The 21,180-nt window shown below is 49.7% G+C and overlaps 2 protein-coding genes and 1 long non-coding RNA gene across 6 annotated transcripts in view; 2 read left to right on the forward strand and 1 right to left on the reverse strand.

Annotated features, from left to right (window-relative positions):
- LOC308474781 overlaps positions 1–21,180 on the forward strand; it is a 163,223-nt gene that overhangs the window by 124,325 nt on the left and 17,718 nt on the right. The gene's annotated exons all lie outside the window — the stretch shown is intronic.
- LOC308474597 (uncharacterized protein) lies at positions 657–14,122 on the forward strand. Of its 3 annotated transcripts, none has more exons than XM_081001109.1 (6): positions 657–1,026; positions 4,960–5,080; positions 8,547–8,629; positions 9,835–10,372; positions 11,954–12,160; positions 12,927–14,122. In XM_081001109.1, exons 1-6 carry the CDS (start codon positions 961–963, stop codon positions 13,136–13,138), a joined length of 1,227 nt encoding a protein of 408 aa, XP_080857235.1. In that variant the 5' UTR covers positions 657–960; the 3' UTR covers positions 13,139–14,122. The 3 variants fall into 3 exon arrangements, with proteins under 3 accessions (XP_080857235.1, XP_080857234.1, XP_080857236.1); XM_081001108.1 differs by having other exon boundaries at positions 4,960–5,076; positions 8,534–8,629; XM_081001110.1 differs by having other exon boundaries at positions 4,981–5,076; positions 8,534–8,629.
- CLU (clusterin) overlaps positions 15,286–21,180 on the reverse strand; it is a 44,406-nt gene continuing 38,511 nt past the window's right edge. Inside the window, exons 7-9 of one of the 2 annotated variants that reach the window (XM_081001079.1) lie at positions 19,395–19,621; positions 18,263–18,444; positions 15,286–15,536 (exon numbers count right to left, since the gene is read on the reverse strand). In XM_081001079.1, the coding sequence (XP_080857205.1) occupies positions 15,530–15,536; positions 18,263–18,444; positions 19,395–19,621 (416 nt within the window). In that variant the 3' untranslated portion in view covers positions 15,286–15,529. Of the gene's footprint in view, positions 15,537–18,256; positions 18,445–19,394; positions 19,622–21,180 lie in introns of both variants that reach the window. The other variant, XM_081001080.1, reaches the window with a different exon arrangement.

A 21,180-nucleotide genomic window follows, 5' to 3' on the forward strand; every position in this document is an offset into this window, starting at 1 on the left:
AAGATTAAAAGGTTCTTTAATTCCTCCTCACTGTCTGCCATCAAGGTTGGGTCATCTGCATATCTGAGGTTGTTGACATTTTTTCTGGCAATCTTAATTCCGGTTTGGGATTTATCCAGCCCAGCCTTTCGCATGATGAATTCTGCATATAATTTAAATAAGCAGGGAGACAATATACAGCCTTGTCGTACTCCTTTCCCAATTTTGAACCAATCGGTTGTTCCATATCCAGTTCTAACTGGAGGGGCTTGCCAGTTCCTCCTCCAGGTGGATCACGTTTGGTCAAAACTCTCCACTATGACCTGTCCGTCTTGGGTGGTAGCTTCTCTGAGTTATTCAAGCCCCTTCGCCGCGGCAAGGCAGTGATCCAGGAAGGGCTTTAAAATTATAATACATTATAAAAAAATTACTTTATATACTTACTTATTTATAAGACTTCAGTTATTCCCAGGGTAAAAAAAAGGGGGGCGCGCATTATCTACCTGGCCCGGGGGCCCTGCCTGGCTCTCCCAGGCACCAGAATTCATCCAAGGTGCAAAGCCAGCAAAGGAAGGGGAATAATGGATCTATGGGGCGAGTGACCTCTAGGGGGCGGCGAAAGAGATCCAGCTGCAGCGGATCTTCCTCCGCGGGACTTTCGCTTTCCTTTTCCACGGTGCGCGCAGCTGCCGGGAACCGTGCGCGCTCAAGGCCGTGGAGAGGGGTGGGGGCTTCCACCCGGGGTGTCCCAGCACCCCAAATCCCGGATTGAGAGCCGCGCCCCGGGGGTCCCAGCCTGGGAGAAGCCGGCTTCCAATTCCCCCTGCAGCGCGTTCCGCAGGTCAACTCCTCGGACCTTGGCCGGCCAGAGGAGAGATCCAGCCCGGAGGGCGCGGCTCTTTCCGGGGATCGGGGCCCTGGGCGCTGCGGAGCAGACAGGGTTGGGGTTCGACTGAGCGCCGGATCCAACCCCACCGAGTTATGTCCGGGGGGTGGGGAGACCAGAGCAAGGCAGAGAAGCCCCCCCGACAAGCATCCCGTAGCCAGGTGAGATGGAGGGAGGCGAGGGATGGGCGAGGCACTCTGCACATGCTCGGCGGCTTCAGGTCAGGGGAGACGCCTCTCCTCCCGTGCAGAGAGCCCCACCCAATGCAGAAATTTGGGGCGGGGGGGGGGGGGCAAAGCTTCCTTTGCTGCTGATGGGACCGGGGGAGGGGAGCGTTCCTAAACCAGAGCAAAGTCCTCGCCCCTTTCTTGGGAAGTGAAAGCGGCTAGGAAGAAAGTGAAAGTGAAAGGGAGCCGCTCGCTTAGCGGGGGGTGGGTGGGTGTGTCTTAGCTAAGGGGGGGGCCAAACCTCACCCACCTTGCAGGGCTGTCGTGAACATAAAATGGGGAGAACCATTTCGGCCCCAGCATCACACGCCTTAATTGGGACGCGGGTGGCGCTGTGGGTTAAACCACAGAGCCTAGGACTTGCTGATCGGAAAGATGGCGGTTCGAATCCCCGCGACGGGGTGAGCTCCCGTTGCTCGATCCCTGCTCCTGCCAACCTAGCAGTTCGAAAGCACGTCAAAGTGCAAGTAGATAAACAGGTACCGCTCCAGCGGGAAGGTAAAAGGCATTTCCGTGCGCTGCTCTGGTGTCATGATGGCAACATGACCTGGAAAAACTGCGGACAAATGGCGGCTCCCTCGGCCAGTAAAGCGAGATGAGTGCCGCAAACCCCAGAGTCGGCCACGACTGGACCTAACAGTCAGGGGTCCCTTTACCTTTACATTTTGGGTAAAAAAAAAACAGGAATCAAGGAGGAATGCATTTAGCAAACCCCAGAGGTAATAAGCAGGAAGCAAGCAGGAAAGGAAGGACAGGCAAGGAAAGATAGTATTTACCATCTCCTTGTGAACTCTCTTCCTGGCCCTTGTTGTTTAGGCATTTAGTCGTGTCCGACTCTTCCAATTCCACTGAGAGCCAGTGTGGTGTAGTGGTTAAGAGCGGTAGTCACGTAATCTGGGGAACCGGGTTTGAGTCTCCGCTCCTCCACATGCAGCTGCTGGGTGACCTTGGGCCAGTCACACTTCTCTGAAGTCTCTCAGCCCCACTCACCTCACAGAGTGTTTGTTGTGGGGCAGGAAGGGAAAGGAGAATGTGAGCCGCTTTGAGACTCCTTCGGGTAGTGATAAAGCGGGATATCAAATCCAAACTCTTCCCCTTCTTCTTTTTCTTCTTCTTCTCCCCACCTTGAAAACCTGCACACACCCCTTTTCAGCCAGCCCCCCAAAAAGTACAGGGATGGAGCCTGCCTAGCATCAATTGGCAGGGAGTTCCAAAGTGCAGGTGCTGTCCCGGAAAAGTAATCTCTGCTTCAGAGTGGAAAAACCCGGGGTCAAGATCCCAGCTTGGCCGCAAACTTCCCATTTGACCTGGAGCCTGTCCCTTGGCCTACCTCACAGGGCTGATGTTAGGATTAGGGGCTGGGTGAAAGTTGCATTGTCATAGGTAGTGGCTGGGAATCTGGGGTCCTGCTTGCAAGCTTCTTCCCATGGGGGCATCTGGGCAGTAAAATAAAAAAAATTAAGGTCATGTCATATATATATATATATATATATATATATAGTAAATGTTCATAACTGCATATATAAACCACATGTCTGAAACCCCACAGAAAAAGTCCTGAAACCATTTTGTCCCTCCCAAATTGACCTCAAATATTTTTCTGCAAGGTTGAAGGAAAATGGAAAAGCCTCCCCATTGTCTTTTCCTTCACAAATCCTGTCTTAAGGGTATGTCTGTGTATGAATAGGGTGAGCCTGTGACCTGACTCAGGAACTAAGTATTTGTCACTACAGAAGACTGGCCAGGCTCCCCAGGGTATCCGATCAAGTGACCATTAACAGGTAACCTGCCAGACAGGAGGTAAACAAGGCACTCAGATTTCTGTTGTAGACCAGCTTTTCTGTGATGTAGGTATGATGTTTCTGGGGGTGGTCTTGAACTCCAGGGCGAGCAATTTAAAATGTCTATATAAGGGCGGACACACTTTGGTTCTGGGTCCTCCTCCTTTCCTGCGTGTGAGGGGAGCACCCTGTTGCAACAGTTAATAAAGATCAGGCTTACTAGCTGCTTTGCTTCTCAATATTCTCTGGTTGGCCTCTGCTATTTTCCCCGACCAATGGAGAACCTGCAAAGGACTCTATAAGGGCTCTTGTGTCCCCCATAAGGGAATAAGGGCAGATTTCTGTTTATTACAGCAGACACTGTGGGAACAGGATGCTGTGCTACGTGGGGCCCCTTTGGCTCTTTAATCCACCTGCAGGGTTCATGTATGAACAAGTTGAGACTCCTGCCTTGCAGGGGGTTGCACTAGATGACCACTGGGTTCCCTTCGATTCTCTTCCAAGGCAGCATTCCCAGTGTGTGGCTATTGTCTCCTTAGTGAGGCTGGTCTTCTCTCTTGCTTGCTTTATGTTCATTCTGCTTTTAAGAGGCTTCTTCTCGTTGTCTACAGCCTTTGAAATCGAACAGCCGCTATTATTCACCAATGGGAGGAACCTCAAGCCAGACGAAAACCAACCCTCCACAGTCTGAGATGCAGGCAAGTCCTAAAATCAACACCAGGAAATCCCAGGGCTGGTTTTAACTTCTAGGCACCCCCTCAATGGGGGTTTTGGGCTGCTTCGCTGTCATGGATGCGTAAGTTGAGATTCCTGCCTTTTAGGGGGTTGGACTAGATGACCTGGGGGGTCCCATCCAACGCTACAATTCTATTATTCCTCATGTCACTTGCCTCCTTGGAATCGCAGGATTGCAAAGTTGGAAGGGACTCCTAAGGGGCATCTAGTCCAACCCCACTGCAATGCAGGAATGTCATCATCATCATCATTTTTTCTTTGTACGCCGCCTTTCCAGAGTTAAAACAATGCTCAAGGCGGCTCACAATATGAAAAGATTTACATAATTGCAGACATAGCAAAGTGGTTACAAAAATAAACAAAACACATTAAAAACTGCAAAACCAAACTGAACAATTTCCACCTAAAAGTAAAGATACAAGAAGTTAATATCAGTAACAACAGCAATAACTCCCAACAAAATGTGAGAAGCTTTGCTGCTATTACAGGTCATTATTGCTATTATTACTCTGCTGTTGCATGTGGGGGGAACGAAGCCCAGGGCAGGAAGGCAGCTCCATCTGGTACGCAGGATGAGACCCTACCTGCCCACAGACTATCTTGCCAGAGTGGTGCATGCTCTAGTTATCTGTCGCTTGGACTACTGCAATGTGCTCTACGTGGGGCTACCTTTGAAGGTGACCCGGAAACTGCAACTAATCCAGAATGCGGCAGCTAGACTGGTCACTGGGAGCGGCCGCCGAGACCACATAACACCGGTCTTGAAAGACCTACACTGGCTCCCAGTACGTTTCCGAGCGCAATTCAAAGTGTTGGTGCTGACCTTGAAAGCCCTAAACGGCCTCGGTCCAGTATACCTGAAGGAGCGTCTCCACCCCCATCGTTCTGCCCGGACACTGAAGTCCTCCTTTGAGGGCCTTCTGGCGGTTCCCTCATTGCGAGAAGTGAGGTTACAGGCAGCCAGGCAGAGGGCCTTTTCGGCGGTGGCACCCGCCCTGTGGAACGCCCTCCCACCAGATGTCAAAGAGAAGAACAACTACCAAACTTTTAGAAGACATCTGAAGGCAGCCCTGTTTAGGGAAGCTTTTAATGTTTGATGCATTACTGTATTTTAATATTTTGTTGAAAGCTGCCCAGAGCGGCTGGGGAAGCCCAGCCAGATGGGTGGGGTATAAATAAATTATTATTATTATTATTATTATTATTATTATTATTATTACACAATGCAATAGTATAGTACAACCTGGCGCTCTCCCGGCGTCTCATGCTATAACTCCCATCAGCCCTGGACAGCATGGCCAGTGCTCATGGGTGATGAAGTTCAGCGATACCTGTTTGTGCTGCCTTTAAGGGGCACCCTCTGTGTTCGCAGCGCTGGGAGCAAGGTCAGGCAGAGAGCAGAGGTGGTTCACCGTCAAAGCAAACATCGAGTCGGGCAGAAAAAGGCTCTCTGGACTCAGAGCCGCAGGCAAGTAACAGAGTCATCTTCCTAAGCTACTGACGAGAAGTTCATTAAATTCATTTTTTCCAATATTGTGCTTTTATATCATTGCAATTTGCCATGGGAACCTCATGCTGAGGGGCAGGTGAGAAACCAATAAGATATTCTGCTAAGATAAGTTATTCTGCTCTGGTCAGACCTCACCTGGAGTACTGTGTCCAGTTCTGGGCACCACAGTTCAAGAAGGACACTGACAAACTGGAACGTGTCCAGAGGAGGGCAACCAAAATGGTCAAAGGCCTGGAAACAATGCCTTATGAGGAACGGCTAAGGGAGCTGGGCATGTTTAGCCTGGAGAAGAGGAGGTTAAGGGGTGATATGATAGCCATGTTCAAATATATCAAAGGATGTCACATAGAGGAGGGAGAAAGGTTGTTTTCTGCTGCTCCAGAGAAGCGGACACGGAGCAATGGATCCAAACTACAAGAAAGAAGATTCCACCTAAACATTAGGAAGAACTTCCTGACAGTAAGAGCTGTTCGACAGTGGAATTTGCTGCCAAGGAGTGTGGTGGAGTCTCCTTCTTTGGAGGTCTTTAAGCAGAGGCTTGACAACCATATGTCAGGAGTGCTCTGATGGTGTTTCCTGCTTGGCAGGGGGTTGGACTCGATGGCCCTTGTGGTCTCTTCCAACTCTATGATTCTATGACACTGAGGTCCAGCACCGAGGGCCTTCTGGCGGTTCCCTCATTGCAAGAAGTGAGGTTACAGGCAGCCAGACAGAGGGCCTTCTCGGGAGTGGCACCCGCCCTGTGAAACCAGATGTCAAAGAGAAGAACAACTACCAAACTTTTAGAAGACATCTGAAGGCAGCCCTGTTTAGGGAAGCTTTTAATGTTTGATGCATTACTGTATTTTAATATTTTGTTGAAAGCTGCCCAGAGCGGCTGGGGAAGCCCAGCCAGATGGGTGGGGTATAAATAAATTATTATTATTATTATTATTATTATTATTATTATTACCCAATGCAATAGTATAGTACAACCTGGCGCTCTCCCGGCGTCTCACGCTATAACTCCCATCAGCCCTGGACAGCATGGCCAGTGCTCATGGGTGATGAAGTTCAGCGATACCTGTTTGTGCTGTCTTTAAGGGGCACCCTCTGTGTTCGCAGTGCCGGGAGCAAGGTCAGGCAGAGAGCAGAGGTGGTTCACCGTCAAAGCAAACATCGAGTCGGGCAGAAAAAGGCTCTCTGGACTCAGAGCCACAGGCAAGTAACAGAGTCATCTTCTTAAGCTACTGACGAGAAGTTCATTAAGTTCATTTTTTCCAGTATTGTGCTTTTATATCATTGCAGTTTGCCATGGGAACCTCGTGCTGAGGGGCAGGTGAGAAACCAATAAGATAGCAATGGTGATTATATTAATCATCAAAGATGGAGGGGTTGTTGCTGGCATCCGTCTCTGTCTCGAGGGACAATGGAGTGTGCTTCCAGGAGTGAAGTCAAAGCACTGTGTTTGCAGCTCCGAAGCGACTTTCCTGGGGTGCAAGCCTCCATCAAGGTCCTGGGCTTCCCAGGTGGCAATACTTCTTGGGGTTCTTGGCCTAGCTGAGGGGTTTCAAAGGAAAGCACAGCAAGACATTTGACAACTGTTTGGCTGCAGGAGTGCCGGAAGGAGGCATATAAGGTGCCAGCCAACCATCCTAGGAGGCTCCCACAACCCCAGGCATAGCTGTCAAGTGTCCCTTATTTGAAGGGACAGTCCCTTATTCCAGCGCTATGTCTCGCTGCTGTCCCTTATTGATGGATGTCCCTTAAATGATGTCCCTTAAATTTCAAAGGAAGCAGCTCCTCTCCCTCCCTGCCTGCCGGCCAGGGAGGAGGGAGGCTCCAACTGTGTTCCTTGGCTGTGTTGCTCACCCAATAAGAAGTCTTAAGAACGACTGGGGGGGTGGAGCTTGCATGCCTTGTGTGTGGCTAGTTAATGCAAGCCGAGGGGGTTTTTGAATGCTGGACGCCATTTTGTTGCACGTGCTGCTGCAAACTTTGCAGTGCAAAACCAGGCCGGGGAGCCATCTTAAGTTGAGGCTGCATAGGCCTTGTGGTGCATGTGATTCAGATTCTATTCAGTTGAACCTCTGGTTACAAAGTTGGTTGGACAGTGTTCTCGGAGCATGAGTTTGACCAGACTGCAGGAGGACAGGAAGACTGGAGTGCCTGGAACAGGGGAGACTGCTGGTCCCTTATTTTCAAATCTGTAAGTTGACAGCTATGGCCCCAGGGGGTCGAGAGTAATGAGATCTGGATCCCAGCAAACAGTGATGAGACTCTTAAAAGCAGCATGAACCTGTTTGGGCTCACCTGTCCGGAGTTTTGGTTTGGGGTGCCATCAGTATGCTGATGACACCCAACTCTATCTGTTGATGGACGGCCATCCTGACTCGGCCCCAGACACACTGATCAGATGTCTGGAAGCTGTGGCTGGATGGTTACGTGGGAGCCGGTTGAAGTTAAATCCTTCAAAGACAGAGGTCCTTTGGCTGAGTCGGGACAATATGGGATTGAGGGGGCAACTCCCATCTCTTGCGGGGGTGCAGTTAGTGCCAGCACCGTCCGTTAAGAGTTTGGGTGTAATCTTCGACACCTCTCTTTCCACGGAGGCGCAGATTGCAGCTATAACAAAGGCGGCATTTTTTCATCTCCCCCAAGCTAAGCAGTTGGCTCCTTACCTCTCTCGCCCTGACCTTGCCACTGTGATCCATGCAAAGGTCACCTCCAGACTGGATTATTGTAACTCGCTCTACGTGGGGCTGCCCTTGAGACTGACCCAGAAACTCCAGCGGGTGCAGAATGCCATGGTGAGACTCCTTACGGGGTCCTCGCTGCGAGATCACATTCACCCAGTGCTATACCAGCTGCACTAGCTCCCGGTGGAGTACAGGATCAGGTTTAAGGTGCTGGTTTTGACCTGTAAAGCCCTATACGGCCTAGGACCCTCGTACCCACAGGACCGCCTCTCCTGGTATGTCCCACAGAGGACCTTACAGTCTTCAAACAAAAACATCTTGGAGGTCCCGGGCCACAGGGAGGTTAGGCTGGCCTCAACCAGAGCCAGGGCTTTTTCGGCTGTAGCCCCAATCTGGTGAAACGCTCTGTCCAAGAGACTAGGGCCCTGCGGGACTTGACATCTTTCCACAGGACCTGCAAGACAGAGCTGTTCCACCTGGCCTTTGGCCAGGGCACAGTCTGACCCCCTCCTTCTGTGATCCTCTTAGAACTCTAGCCCAATGGTTGCCATTAATTTGATTTTGAACTGATTTTAAAACAAATTGATTTTAGAATGCTGTGTTACTTTTATTGTTGTTAGCCGCTCTGAGCCCGGCTTCCGCTGGGGAGGGAGGGGTATAAATAAAAAAAAGTTGTTTATTATTATTATTATTATTATTATTATTATTATTATTATCATCATCATCTCTATTTACAGCACCAGGTTCAAGACACGGCAGAGAGTGGAAGTTGCACCACAGCAAACGGAGCATCAAGTCAGACAGAGGCGGGCTCTCTGGAGTCACAGCTGCAGGCAAGTAACTGAGAGGCATCATAGTCTTGTAGCGTTGGAAGGGACCCCAAGGGGCATCTAGTCCAACCCCCTGCAGAACAGGAATAATAGCCTGGTGACATTCAAAAAAGGAAAAGTTAACTGCATCTTTTTCTCTTTTTCAAAACTCAATGAAAATGATTTTGTTTAATTAATTGGTCATAAACAATAAATAAAACACCAGAAAGTACAATACGATACAATAATCTTTATTGTCATTGTCCCATACAGAACAACGAAATTGAAAAAATCTACATCAGACATTCAAAAACCAACAAGCCTGCTATCCCAGCTATCCCAGCCTCGTTATCCCCCTAAAAACTCAGATACCCCAGTCTTAAAATGCAATATACTCCTGTAGAGACTCCTTATATACTGCGTTTAAAACCAGAATTGCATTTGGGTAGAAACCGTTTCTTAGGCGGCTAGTCCTAGTCTTTATAACCCTGTACCAAGGTGGGAAGAGTGCACCCAATTGTTCTCTCTGCAGTTTTTACAACCCTGGATGGCATTGTTTTTCCCCTGACCATGCAGCTCCCAAAACACACACACAGACCGTAAGTTAATACACTCTCCACAGTACAATGGTAAAATGCCATCAACAGGTCCTTTGAGCGATTATTTTTCCGGAGGATTCTCAGAAAATATAACCTCTGCTGTGCTCTCTTCATCAGGTCTTTGCTGTTTTCTCCCCAGGTTAGGTCGTCTCTCAACTCCATTCCCAGAAATCAAAACACCGAGACCTGTTCCACGCACTTCCCCTCAATAATAAGTGGCTGAATATTCATTTTACATTTCCTAAAGTCCACAATAATCTCTTCTGTTTTCTTTAAGTTAAGGAGTAAGTTGTTTTTCCTGCACCACTCCCCCAACTGCTCAACTTCCTTCCTATAGGCCGCCTCCACCTCTCCAGCTGTGATTAAACCAACCACCGTTGTATCATCTGCAAAGTACACAACCAAATTAATAATAATAAAGATACAAAATTAATACAACACCCAACACAAGCCCCCAAACAGCCCAAGTGTTCAGCAGCCTCAGCTTTGTGCAGTTGGAGTCAGTCCAGACCCCACCCTCCAATACTCCTCTTATAAAGCCTGTTATGTAGCTCAAGTAGTTTCCCTCTGGGCTCACCCACTTCACTGCTTAGATTGCCTTGACAGCCTGGGACCTTCCCTCTTTTGCAGACTTTGAGGGGTTCCTTGCACCCCTTGGCCTCCAAATTCCTCCAGGCCCAGGAGGTGGTTGTCCGAATCGCTGCCCAGCTGTTGGCCGACGATCAGCCCCTGAGAAGCAGCCTGCCAGCCGCAAAGCCCAACCTGCTAGAAGCCAACCAGCGGCTCCGTCGTCAGCTGAGCGAGCAAGAGGAGCTAGTTTTCCAGCTGCGGGAGAGAAATCGGCAGCTTCAGAGCATCCAGGAAGAGCAAATGGCCCGCAGGCTGGAAGAGAACCGGCAGCTGCAGGAGCAGAAAGAGAAAGTGTCCCGTCTGCTGGAGGAGAAGCAACAAGTCCAGGAGAAGTTGGAGGACCAGGAAAAACTGGTGTCCGAACTACTGGGAAAGAATGGGGAGCTTCAGCAGGAGCTGGAGGAGAAGGACATCCGAGTGTCACACCTGGTGCAAGAGAACGACTGGCTCCGTAAAGAGAATGCGAGACTCCAGAGGAGCCCCGGATCCCAGAGATGGACTTCTTCCTCCTGGCCCAGTTCTGCTCCCGCACTCACAGGTAAGCACAGCCCAAATGCAGCCATTTTGAGTGTGAGTGCCTGGAAGCGGTTGGAGGATGGATGGCGGCAAACAGATTGAGGTTGAATCCTGACAAGACAGAGGTACTGTTTTGGGGGGACGGAGTGGCCAGGTGTGGAGGACTCCCTGGTCCTGAATGGGGTAACTGTGCCCCTGAAGGACCAGGTGCGCAGCCTGGGAAACGTTTTGGACTCACAGCTGTCCATGGAGGTGCAGGTCAATTCTGTGTCCAGGGCAGCTGTCTAGCAGCTCCATCTGGTACGCAGGCTGAGACCCTCCCTGCCCACAGATTGTCTCGCCAGAGTGGTGCATGCTCTGGTTATCTCCCGCTTGGACTACTACAATGCACTCTACATGGGGCTATCTTTAAAGGTGACCCAGAAACTACAACTAATCCAGAATGTGGCAGCTAGACTGGTGACTGGGAGCGGCCGCCGAGACCACGTAACACTGGTCCTGAAAGACCTGCATTGGCTCCCAGTAGGTTTCTGAGCATAATTCAAAGTGTTGGTGCTGACCGTGAAAGCCCTAAACGGCCTCAGTCCAGTATACCTGAAGGAGCGTCTCCACCTCCATCATTCTGCCCAGACACTGAGATCCAGCACCGAGGGCCTTCTGGTGGTTCCCTCCCTGCGAGAAGTGAGGTTACAGGGAACCAGACAGAGGGCCTTCTCAGTGGTGGCACCCACCCTGTGGAACGCCCTCCCATCAGATGTCAAAGAGAAAAAACAACTACCAAACTTTTAGAAGACATCTGAAGTCGGCCCTGTTTAGGGAAGTTTTTGATGTCTGATGTTTTCTCGTCTTTTTGATATTCTGTTGGGAGCCACTCAGAGTGGCAGGGGAAACCCAGCCAGATATTATTATTATTATTATTATTATTATTATTATTATTATTCCGGGAAGATGGTTTGACTACAACTCCCATTGGCTACCCTCACCTTGTATGGTCATACCTCGGGTTACAGGCGCTTCAGGTTGCGTTTTTTCGGGTTACGCACCCGCCGAAAACCGGAAGTACCGGAACCGGTTACTTCCGGGTTTTGGCGGTCGTGCATGCACAGAAGCACTAAATCGTGCTTTGCGCATGCGCAGAAGTGCCAAATCACAACCCACACATGCGCAAGCGTGCTGCTGCGGGTTGCGGACGTGCATCCCGCACGGATCACCTTTGCAACCCGAGCGTCCACTGTAAATCAATAAACAAAAATAATAATGCAGCCAAGTAGAGAAGAAGAAGAAGAAGAGTTTGGATTTGATATCCTGCCTTTCGCTCCCTTTAAGGAGTCTCAAAGCGGCTAACGTTCTCCTTTCCCTTCCTCCCCCACAACAAACACTCTGTGAGGTGAGTGGGGCTGAGAGACTTCAGAGAAGTGTGACTGGCCCAAGGTCACCCAGCAGCTGCAGGTGGAGGAGCGGGGAAGCGAACCCGGTTCCCCAGATTACGAGACTACCGCTCTTAACCACTACACCACACTGGCTCTCAGAGGTGAGATTCCAGCCATGAACTGAAAGGGGTCCTTCTCTCCCCATTCCCTTCTTCCCTTCCTCCTGTCCCCAGCCTTCCCCGTGCAGGTCTGGACCACTGGGCAGACGGGAGGCTGCGAAAAGGACATTGTCAACGACGTCTCCAAGCTCCTGGCAGGCCACGGGATCTCCCTCCAGCAGGAGGGTTACGAAGAGAAGTCTGACCGCTTCCTCCTCCTCTTCTGCCCTGTCTCCTCCCGCGTGGGCAGCGACACCCTCTGTGCCCTGGCGGCGCTGAACAGTGAGTAGCTCTTGCAGGGCAAGCAGGTCTGCACTCTGCCCCACGCAGACAAACAGCTCGCATTCACGTCCCCCCTTGCGAGCATCCCAGTAAGGGCATCTGGCTGGCCACTGGGGAAACGGGATACTAGACCAGGTGAGCATCCTCTGGCCTGATCCAGCCAACAGGCTCATGTCATGGGCTTTAAAAAGGTACAGGGTACCTCTGGATGCAAACGGGACCTGTTCCGGAGCCCCATTCGCATCCAGAAGCAAATACAACCCGCGTCCACAGGTCGCGATTTGCTGCTTCTGTGTATGCACGTGACATCATTTTGACTGTCTGCGCATGCACGAGCAGCGAAACCTGGAAGTAACGCGCTCCACACCCCGAACCTGAAGCGGCTATAACCCGAGGTATGACTGTACAAATTGACTCCAGTCTTTAGAAAATACTCCATCTTCCTGGTTTCTTAATACAGTCATACCTTGGGTTGAAGTAGCTTCGGGATAAGTATTTTCGAGTTGCATCCTGTGGCAACCCGGAAGTAACGGAGCACGTTACTTCCAGGTTTCACCACTCGCACATGCGCAGACGCTCAAAATGACGTCACACGCAGAAGCGGCAAATCATGACATGCGCAGACGTGGGTTGCGTTCGCTTCTGGATGTGAACGGGGCTCCGGAACAGATCCCGTTCACATCCAGAGGTACCACTGTAATAATAATAATAACAACAACAATAATAAATGATAATGATGTTTCCGCTCCATTTCCCCCCACCCCAGGAGTGCGAAAAGCCGTCTTGGTCGTCCTTCACCACAAGCCGAAGGGCAGCACCCAAGAGATCTTGGACACCCAGCGGCAGGTCCAGCACGAAGCCCTGGTGCGCACGGTCCATGCCTGTTACAGCATCCAGGACGGATTCTACCCCTGCGAGATGAACGAGGCCGCCGTGGCGTCCGTGGCAAAGGCCATCCAGGAGCAGAGGAGGAGCTGAGCCACAGATCCGGCGCTCCGACTTCTGTAGGGTGGTTGGTTGCGGTGGGCATGCAAAATTGAGTTTTCGGGGAATGAGGGTGCTCACGTTTTTCGGACAGACCTGGCCAGGCTGCCTCCACTCACCCTGGGATGTCATGATAACGGGTGCAGAGCTCTCGGAAGAAGGTGTCTTGTCAGAGTCAGAGCCTCGGGTCCATCTAAGTCTACACTGTCTACACAGGCTGGCAGGGTTCTCTCCCCGCCTTACCTGGAAATGCCAGTGGAGAGTTTACCTTGAACCTTCTGCAGTCCAAGCAGGTGTCCTAGCACTGGGCTATAGCTCTTCCCTCTCGGCACAGGGCTGGCTGCCTTCAGCCGGGGAGAACGTCACCTTGCAAGTTTCCAAAACGCACCGGCCCACTTCCAGCCGTGATGCTACCTGGAGGGAGCTAAAAGCCAGCCTTTTGCAGGAACTCTGCCTTACAAAACCACGTTGCTGGAACAGCTCTTGAATCTGGTTGCTCCAGGAGAGAAGTGCAAAGTTTTAAATTTTGAAATCAGGGTTTTTTAGAATTGCAATTGGGGTTCAAGTGCCAAGGGTGGTGGTTGAGAAATTTGGGTCACCCGTGTTCCCTGCCAGACATCCAAAATCTGCAGCCGACTTGCAAATGTCTGACCATGTGCATATGTGCTTTTCACACAAGGAGCACACACGCAACTGTGTGAAGGTTGTCACGGTTGCTAAATGTGCTGTTGCATTGACGACGGAGATCTGAGCACCCTCTCTAGGCTTCTGCTCGTATGCGTTTGCATGGCTGGATTTGCATTGGTGACGGGGGTCTTTTCGGTTTTCTAAACCTCTAAGAGGAAGGCGTAAAATTAGAGCTACACTTCAGGGGTGGTGTTGGGGACAGAGAAGGCAAATTCGGGTCTGCTCATGCACCTGTATTAGCAACTGTTGTGTCCCCAGTGTGAAATATGGAAATAAAGCTAATAAATTGGGCTACTGAGCCACTGACTGCATTTTTGTTCCCTACAAAATCCAGCCTGTGAACAACCCTTTTTATCACAGACCTGAGAGATCGGCCTAGGCATGCTGCGAATTTGTATTGTCAGCGATGCATCCTAAAATAATTTTCAGAACTGCGAGTGATTTTTCAGCCTGAGGAAGAGCAAATAGAGTCCGGGGTTACGAACACACCATATACATTTAAAGCATATTTTCCCTCCGTGGAATCTAGTGGGGGAAAAGTGCTTTATAGTTATGGCATGTTTGCAGGCAGAGACTGTGAAATCTTAGTGAACCTTGCTGTTTGTCTCTATAAAGTGGTACCTTGGTTCTCAAACGCTTTGGTACTCAAACAACTTGGAACCCAAACAACTTGGAACCCATAAGTGTTCCGGTTTGCGAACTTTTTTTGGAAGCCGAATGTGCTCCGTTTTGAGTGTTACACTGAAATCTGTCTGCTTTTGCTATTTATTTTGCATTTTTGTTTTTGCGGCTCTTATTTTTTTGTGACTGTGTGGAACCCAGTTCAGCTACTGATTGTGTGACTGCAGTACATTGTTTATTGCTTTCATTTTATGGATCAATGGTCTCGTTAGATAGTAAAATTCATGTTCAATTGCTGCTTTAGGGGTTGTTTTTAAAAGTCTGGAATGGATTAATTCGTTTTGCATTACTTTCTATGAGAAAGCGCACCTTGGTTTTGGAACGCTTTGGTTTTGGAATGGAATTTCCGGAACGGATTAAGTTCGAGAACCAAGGGAGCACTGTATATTAAAAGTGTGCTAAGGGCCAAGCTACAAGGGCTGGCACATTTTGCAAGGTGGTAATTCACCTGCTCATTAAGTACACAAGCGCCAAGGACCCAACTCACATGCTTGCAGTTACTGGTTAATGACTGAAACAGAGAGATTCATAGAACTATAGGCTTGGAAGGGACCCTCAGCGGTCATCTATCCCAACCCTCCGCAATGCAAAAATCGCAGCTAATGAACCCCAGCAGTCGGCCACCGGACCTCTGTTTAAAAACCTCCAGGGAAGGTAGGTCCACTTTCAGAGGGAGTCCAACGGCTCTTAAGTCTCAGAAAGTTGTTCCTAAGGTTTTTCCTCTAGAAAACCAAACCTATAGGAAACACACATAGCACCAATACGTCCCAGAGCATTGGGCCTAATATAATCTTTTATTTCGGGTTCGGATCAGCAAAGACCCAGCAGCAAAAACAGGGCAGGCGGTACAGTGTAAACTACTAAGACAGACGGACAGCGCTTGGCGGGCGAAGGTCCTCGGAGGCGTTCTAAGAGAGCATTGGCAGCAGGAACAGCAGAAGGCTATGGCTTCTCTCTCTCTCCCTTGTCGTGGCCTGAGATCCAGGGGGGGCAGGCGGGGTGGGGGGGGAGGCAAAGCTACTCCCTGTTTGAAGGGGGGGGAGAGAGAAGGGGGAAAGAGAAAGTTATTTGTTGCGGAAGAACTACTGTATTTTTCACTCCATAAGACGCACCTTTTTCCTCCTAAAAAGCAAGTGCGTCTTATGGAACGAATTATGGTCTGTGCGTCTTATGGAATGAATATGTGGCCGATTGCTGGCTCCCTTTCTGCATAGCTGTCAACTTACAGATTTGAAAATAAGGGACCAGCAGCCTCGAAAATAAGGGATCAGCAGCCAAAATAAGGGATTTTGCTTAGCTTATGCAGAAATCTGCCACTGATGGAGCCATGCTGCTTTGGCTGCGACTGACTGTGTTATGCAGGAGGTTGGACTAGATGATCCTAAAGGTCTACAACTCCGACCAAAGAAGAGTGGCAGACAAAACTGATGAACGACGTCCAGATGGCAAAGCTTACAGGCAGAATTAGAAACCAGGAAGAGGACTTCTTTAATAAAGAATGGGGAAAGTTTATAATTTAGTTGAAAAGCTATTGTCAAGAGTTACATACATTGGTAAGATTGACAGAAAACTTGTAGTAAAAATTTGAACTATGGATGGACAAATGATTTATAAAAATAGAGTTATGAAAGGGATGCAGAGGGGGAAATCACTACATTAAGATGCTGCACTGGTTGGAGGGGATGCTAAGCAGCACGTCGGGGCTGCTGTTGTCCTGGCGCGAGGAGTTCCATCAGCCCTTCCCCGCCCGAGAGAGAGGGAGGGAGGGACAGAGACACTCGCCCACGCTGCCCGCAAGCCTGGCATGAATCGGTTGCGGCACCGCCCATCTGCGTCCCTCCCCATCCCCTCCTCTTCCTCCTCCCTCAGGCTGCCTCCTCAGCCGCTGCCGCCTCCGGCTTCCCCTGGCAGCGCGGTGGAAGTCTTGCAAGAGAGGGGCTGACTGCCCGACCGCTGCCACCCATCTCCTCACAATGCGCCCCTGAGGGGGGAAAGGGAGAGACGGAGACGCGGCAGCTTGTGTGCGCTCTCTCTCTCGCTCGGAGGACCCCGAGCTGCTGCTTCCGTCCAAAGCCGGGCGAGCGTGAAACCCGGGAAATTAAGGGACATCATCAATAAGGGACAGCAGCGGGACATGGCGCTGGGATAAGGGAGTTTCCCGCCAAATAAGGGACGGTTGACAGCTATGCCTTTCTGGCCCCGCTCCCTTGCCCAGGCCTCCGTTTTTGAATGTTCTGCAGACGGAGGCTGTTTGTTTCCCCAGCGACATGGGACTGGCTGATTAGATTATCTGTCTGGAAACTGTAGAAACGGATCCCTTTCCTTTCCTAAAGAAGTTGCAGAACTGTGAGTTGAACCCCATAAAAACAGGATTTTTTCCCTTTGCAAAGTAAGCTCAACAACTTTGAGCTGATCCTCAAAAAAAGGGGGGCTTTCCCCCTTTCCTCCTCTAAAAACTAGCTGCGTCTTATGGTCAGATGCGTCTTATGGAGCGAAAAATACGGTGAATAGCCAAATACAGCGGCCAAATACCCCTGGGAAGCTAGGAATCCAGGTAGACTGCCCCTGGCCTTGGAAGCTCCATAAGAAGAGCCCATGGAGCCCAGCTCATTTCTGAGAGGGGGGCCACACCGTTTGGAGCCCCCAATTCGAGGCATGGCCTCTTGGGGGACCCTGCGCCATCTGCCTCGGCTAAAGCTCAAGGGGCTCAGTTTCCCCCCAAAAGTTAAGTAGCCCTGTGTCTGGGCTGGACCCCTTCGGACTGGGTGCAGGGAGGGGTGTCACGTGATGGAACGTGCCAGTGAGCGAACTCCAATCCCACACGAGACCCCCCCCCCCACGGTCCTGAATGGTAGAGCCCAAAGAGCTGCTATGGAACTGCTTTAAACAGTCACGGCTGGCCCCAAAGAACCCTGGGAACTGTAGTTTTCTCAAGGCGTGCAAAGCTACAATTTCCAGAGTTCGCCGTGGAGAAGGAAGGATGGTTAAGCCATAAATCGCGCTGAGAATTGTAGCTCTGGAGGGGGAATAAGAATCTCGGCGCCCTGAAAACTACAGCTCCCAGAATTTTTTCTGAGAAGCTATTACTGTTTAAAATGGTATCTAGTTAATCTGTTGTTTGGTCTACCGTTATTTTAACTTTTCAAAAGTCTGAAATTTCTGTCAATAATTTTTTAATCTTTTTTTAAAAAACCGCTTTGCGGTCTTTTTCTCATTTTAAATCAAGCAGTTTTTATAAACTAAATAGTGCTTTAAAGATATGGTGTGAATGTGGCCAAAAGAGTGCTTTAGCAATCAATCATTCACAGGGAACTCCGGGAATTGTACCTGTAGGGGGATAAGAATAATGAATCACAAGATGGGAGGGACACCCCAGGGTCATCTAGTCTAACCCCCTGCAAGAAAGGAATCTCAGCTAAAAGTATCCATCCCTGGTGGCCATCCAACCCCTGCTTAAAAAATGGGACCAGATCTACCCCACAATGCTCTCTCTTTCCAGCTATTTCTGGACTACAATTCCCATCATCCCCTGCTAGCTCAGGATGATGGGAGTTGTAGTCCCCCAAAAAACCAGCTGGAGACCCAAGTTTGGGAAACCCTGGTCTACACGGATTGGCAGCCATGGCTGTCTGGGGTTTCAGGCACAGAGTCTCCCCCCAGCCCTACCTGGAAGTGCCACCGCATTTCGAACCCAGAACCTTTCCCCTGCAAGGCGGATGGCTCTAGCTACTGAGCCCTCTGGACACTTACACTTCATTGGCCTTGAACTGGCGGATGGCCTGCTTGGTCACTAGGTCCATGAATCGGGGGTCTTTCACTTCCAGGTCCCCCGGCACCAACAGGGTCAGGGGCTCAGAGTCAAAGAGCTGGACGGTCACCTGTGTGTCCGACGGCTGGGCTGGGTCCTCGGGGTCAGAAGTTTTGGTCGCCACCTTGGAGAAGACGGGGAAAGCAGATCAATGGCTCTTAGCACATGCAAGCGATTCAGAAGGCAGTTCTTGCTGCACACTGGATTCTCCCAGCTGTGACCAGTGTTGCGTTCTGAAGGCAAAGGAAGGACTGGACCCCAATTAATACAATAGACAAGAGGCTTGACCAGCAAGACCCTGGGAGAAAGTGCGCATCCCACTCCCTGGCCCAGGTCGTTCTTATTAACAAAAGAACTTTTACAAAGCGTTTGTAAGAACCAATCAGATTTCCCCTGAGCATTTCAGAAAATCCCCACGTGTGGACAAAGTCCGATCAGAGAAAGCTTCTTAACTACAAAGAACTATTTCCTATTTTGAGCATGCATACATGTTTAGGCTAAATAAAACAGGAACCCAGGAGGAATGCATTTAGCAAACCCCAGAGGTCATAAATAGGCAGTAAAAGGACAGACAGGCATTTTACCACCTATATGTGAACTCTGTTTCCTGGCCCAAAAATCTACCTAAAGATTAACAAAAGCCACAACTTTTGGGTTGTGGAATGGGTTACTTCCATGTTTCGGCGGTCGCGCATGTGCAGAAGCGCTAAATCTTGCTTTGCGTATGCACAGAAGCGCTGAATCACAACCCACGTGTGCGCAGACGCGGGTTGCGAACGCTGTGGGTTGCGTACGTGCATCCTGCACGGATCATATTCGCAACCCGAGCGTCCACTGCAAATTACAACAACAACAAACAACCATGGCTAAGCAAGGTTTTTGTGTTTGGACATAATGCCAAACCACTGTTAAACCATGGTCTGTAAGGCAACAAACCATGGTTTGCTGGTAGAAAACAAACCATGGCCAGTGTGCTTGGCTGCATCCGCACATGCAAACAACCCATAGTTAGGCTGAGCAAAGCATGGCAGAGCATTATGGGAGGACTAGGCACAGGGGCAAGGAGATACCCACCATGGTGACCTGCAGAAGTTTGTCGCTATTCCGCGTGACGTTGGCCAGGCGGGACACCCAGCCAAACTGCTGGTTGAGCTGGTCCAGGAGACTGGTGGTGTTGAGCATCTCCTCCTGGAAAGCCTTGAGGATTTCGTCGTATCTCCGGGTAAAGCGCTCCGCCAGTCGAAGGGCGTCCTCAAAACGCTCTCTCAGCAGGGTCTGCTCCGGGTCTGTCTGGGAGCAATCTGGAGGAGGTTTGGAGGCAGGGAAGCAAAGGTCGAGGGAATAATAGAATCATAAAATTGTGGAGCACAGAATCTTTGATCAAAGATCCTTCTGGAAAGCGAAGGATCCAGAGCAAAACACCCTCATCTTTTTCCCCCATATAATTTTTACTGATATTTTAAAATTACAGTCAGACCTCGGGTTACAGACGCTTCAGGTTGCGTGTTTTCGGGTTACAGACGCGCCGAAACCCGGAAGTACCGGAACGGGTTACTTCCGGGTTTCGGCACTCGCGCATGCGCAGAATCACGAAATCGCGCTTTGCACATGCACAGAAGCACTGAATCGCAACCCGTGCTTGCGCAGACGCGACGCTGCAGGTTGCGAATGCTGCGGGTTGCGAATGTGCCTCACACACGGATCACGTTCACAACCCGAGCATCCACTGTATAAGAAAAGGAAAAATTTACAGAAAGAATAGGAGAGAGAGAAAATATGCCAGGAAAAGAAGTATTATGCAGCCTCATTATGCACGGAACATGAGTACAGCAGAATATGTTTGAGAATATTCCAAATATTTGGGGGTGGGGGAAACACCCCAGTAATTATCAATACATTGGCTGGATCAGACAAAAATGTTCATCTTAATTCCCTTGCCGTCTTATCATGTGCACATCATTTGAACAGAGAGACAATCAGAATAAGATATGATAAAATAAAAGAACATGGGTTTATTGTGTCTTATTGACTGTATTTTCATGAAACCCATACTTTAGCACAAGCAGGAACGACCATTTGTCCACATGCCTCCTTATGTGTAAAGGATATGAAATCAAGCCGTACCGCAATAAATGTTTTGGTTTTTTTACTAGACACCCCAGTGAAACAATAAGGAATTGTCAATGAAATATTATTTTCAAAAGCAATTGATCCAGAGCAAAGCGCTCAGTCAGTAGAGCAAGAGATACTTTATCTTGGGGTCGTGGATTTGAGCCCCACTTTGGGCAAATGATTCCTGCATTTTAGGGGGCTGGACTAAATGACCCTCATTGTCCCTTTCAACTTTCTCATTTTATGATGGCACAGACCCTCCCCATCTTTGGCACCCAGAATTGGGCAATCCAGGCGAGGAAGAACTAAGTGGCCCATCTCCTGCAAAGTTACTCCAAACCCATTGCAGCTCCTGACCCCAAAATTCAGGCTCTGTAAGAAAACTGTAAGAAAACTCTGTAAGAAAACTGCTTCATTGACTGTGCAAAAGCCTTTGACTGTGTCGACCACAGCAAACTATGGCAATTTCTTAAAGAAATGGGAGTGCCTGATCACCTCATCTGTCTCCTGAGAAATCTCTATGTGGGACAAGAAGCTACAGTTAGAACTGGATATGGAACAACTGATTGGTTCAAAATTGGGAAAGGAGTACGGCAAGGCTGTATATTGTCTCCCTGCTTATTTAACTTATATGAAGAATTCATCATGCGAAAGGCTGGGCTGGATGAATCCCTAGCCAGAATTAAGATTGCTGGAAGAAATATTAACAACCTCAGATATGCAGATAACCCAACCTCGATGGCAGAAA

The sequence above is a fragment of the Podarcis pityusensis genome (assembly GCF_964106645.2).
Source record: "Podarcis pityusensis genome assembly, chromosome: 3".
Lineage (NCBI taxonomy): Eukaryota > Metazoa > Chordata > Lepidosauria > Squamata > Lacertidae > Podarcis > Podarcis pityusensis.

Excerpts from the sequence above, each read along its gene's own strand:
- LOC308474597 (XM_081001108.1), top strand. The coding sequence starts at position 961 with ATGTCCGGGGGGTGGGGAGACCAGAGCAAGGCAGAGAAGCCCCCCCGA. Across the intron at positions 1,027-4,959 it reads GACAAGCATCCCGTAGCCAG|GGGCACCCTCTGTGTTCGCA; the intron begins GTGAGATGGAGG and ends GCTGCCTTTAAG. Across the intron at positions 5,077-8,533 it reads CTCTGGACTCAGAGCCGCAG|CACCAGGTTCAAGACACGGC; the intron begins GCAAGTAACAGA and ends CTCTATTTACAG.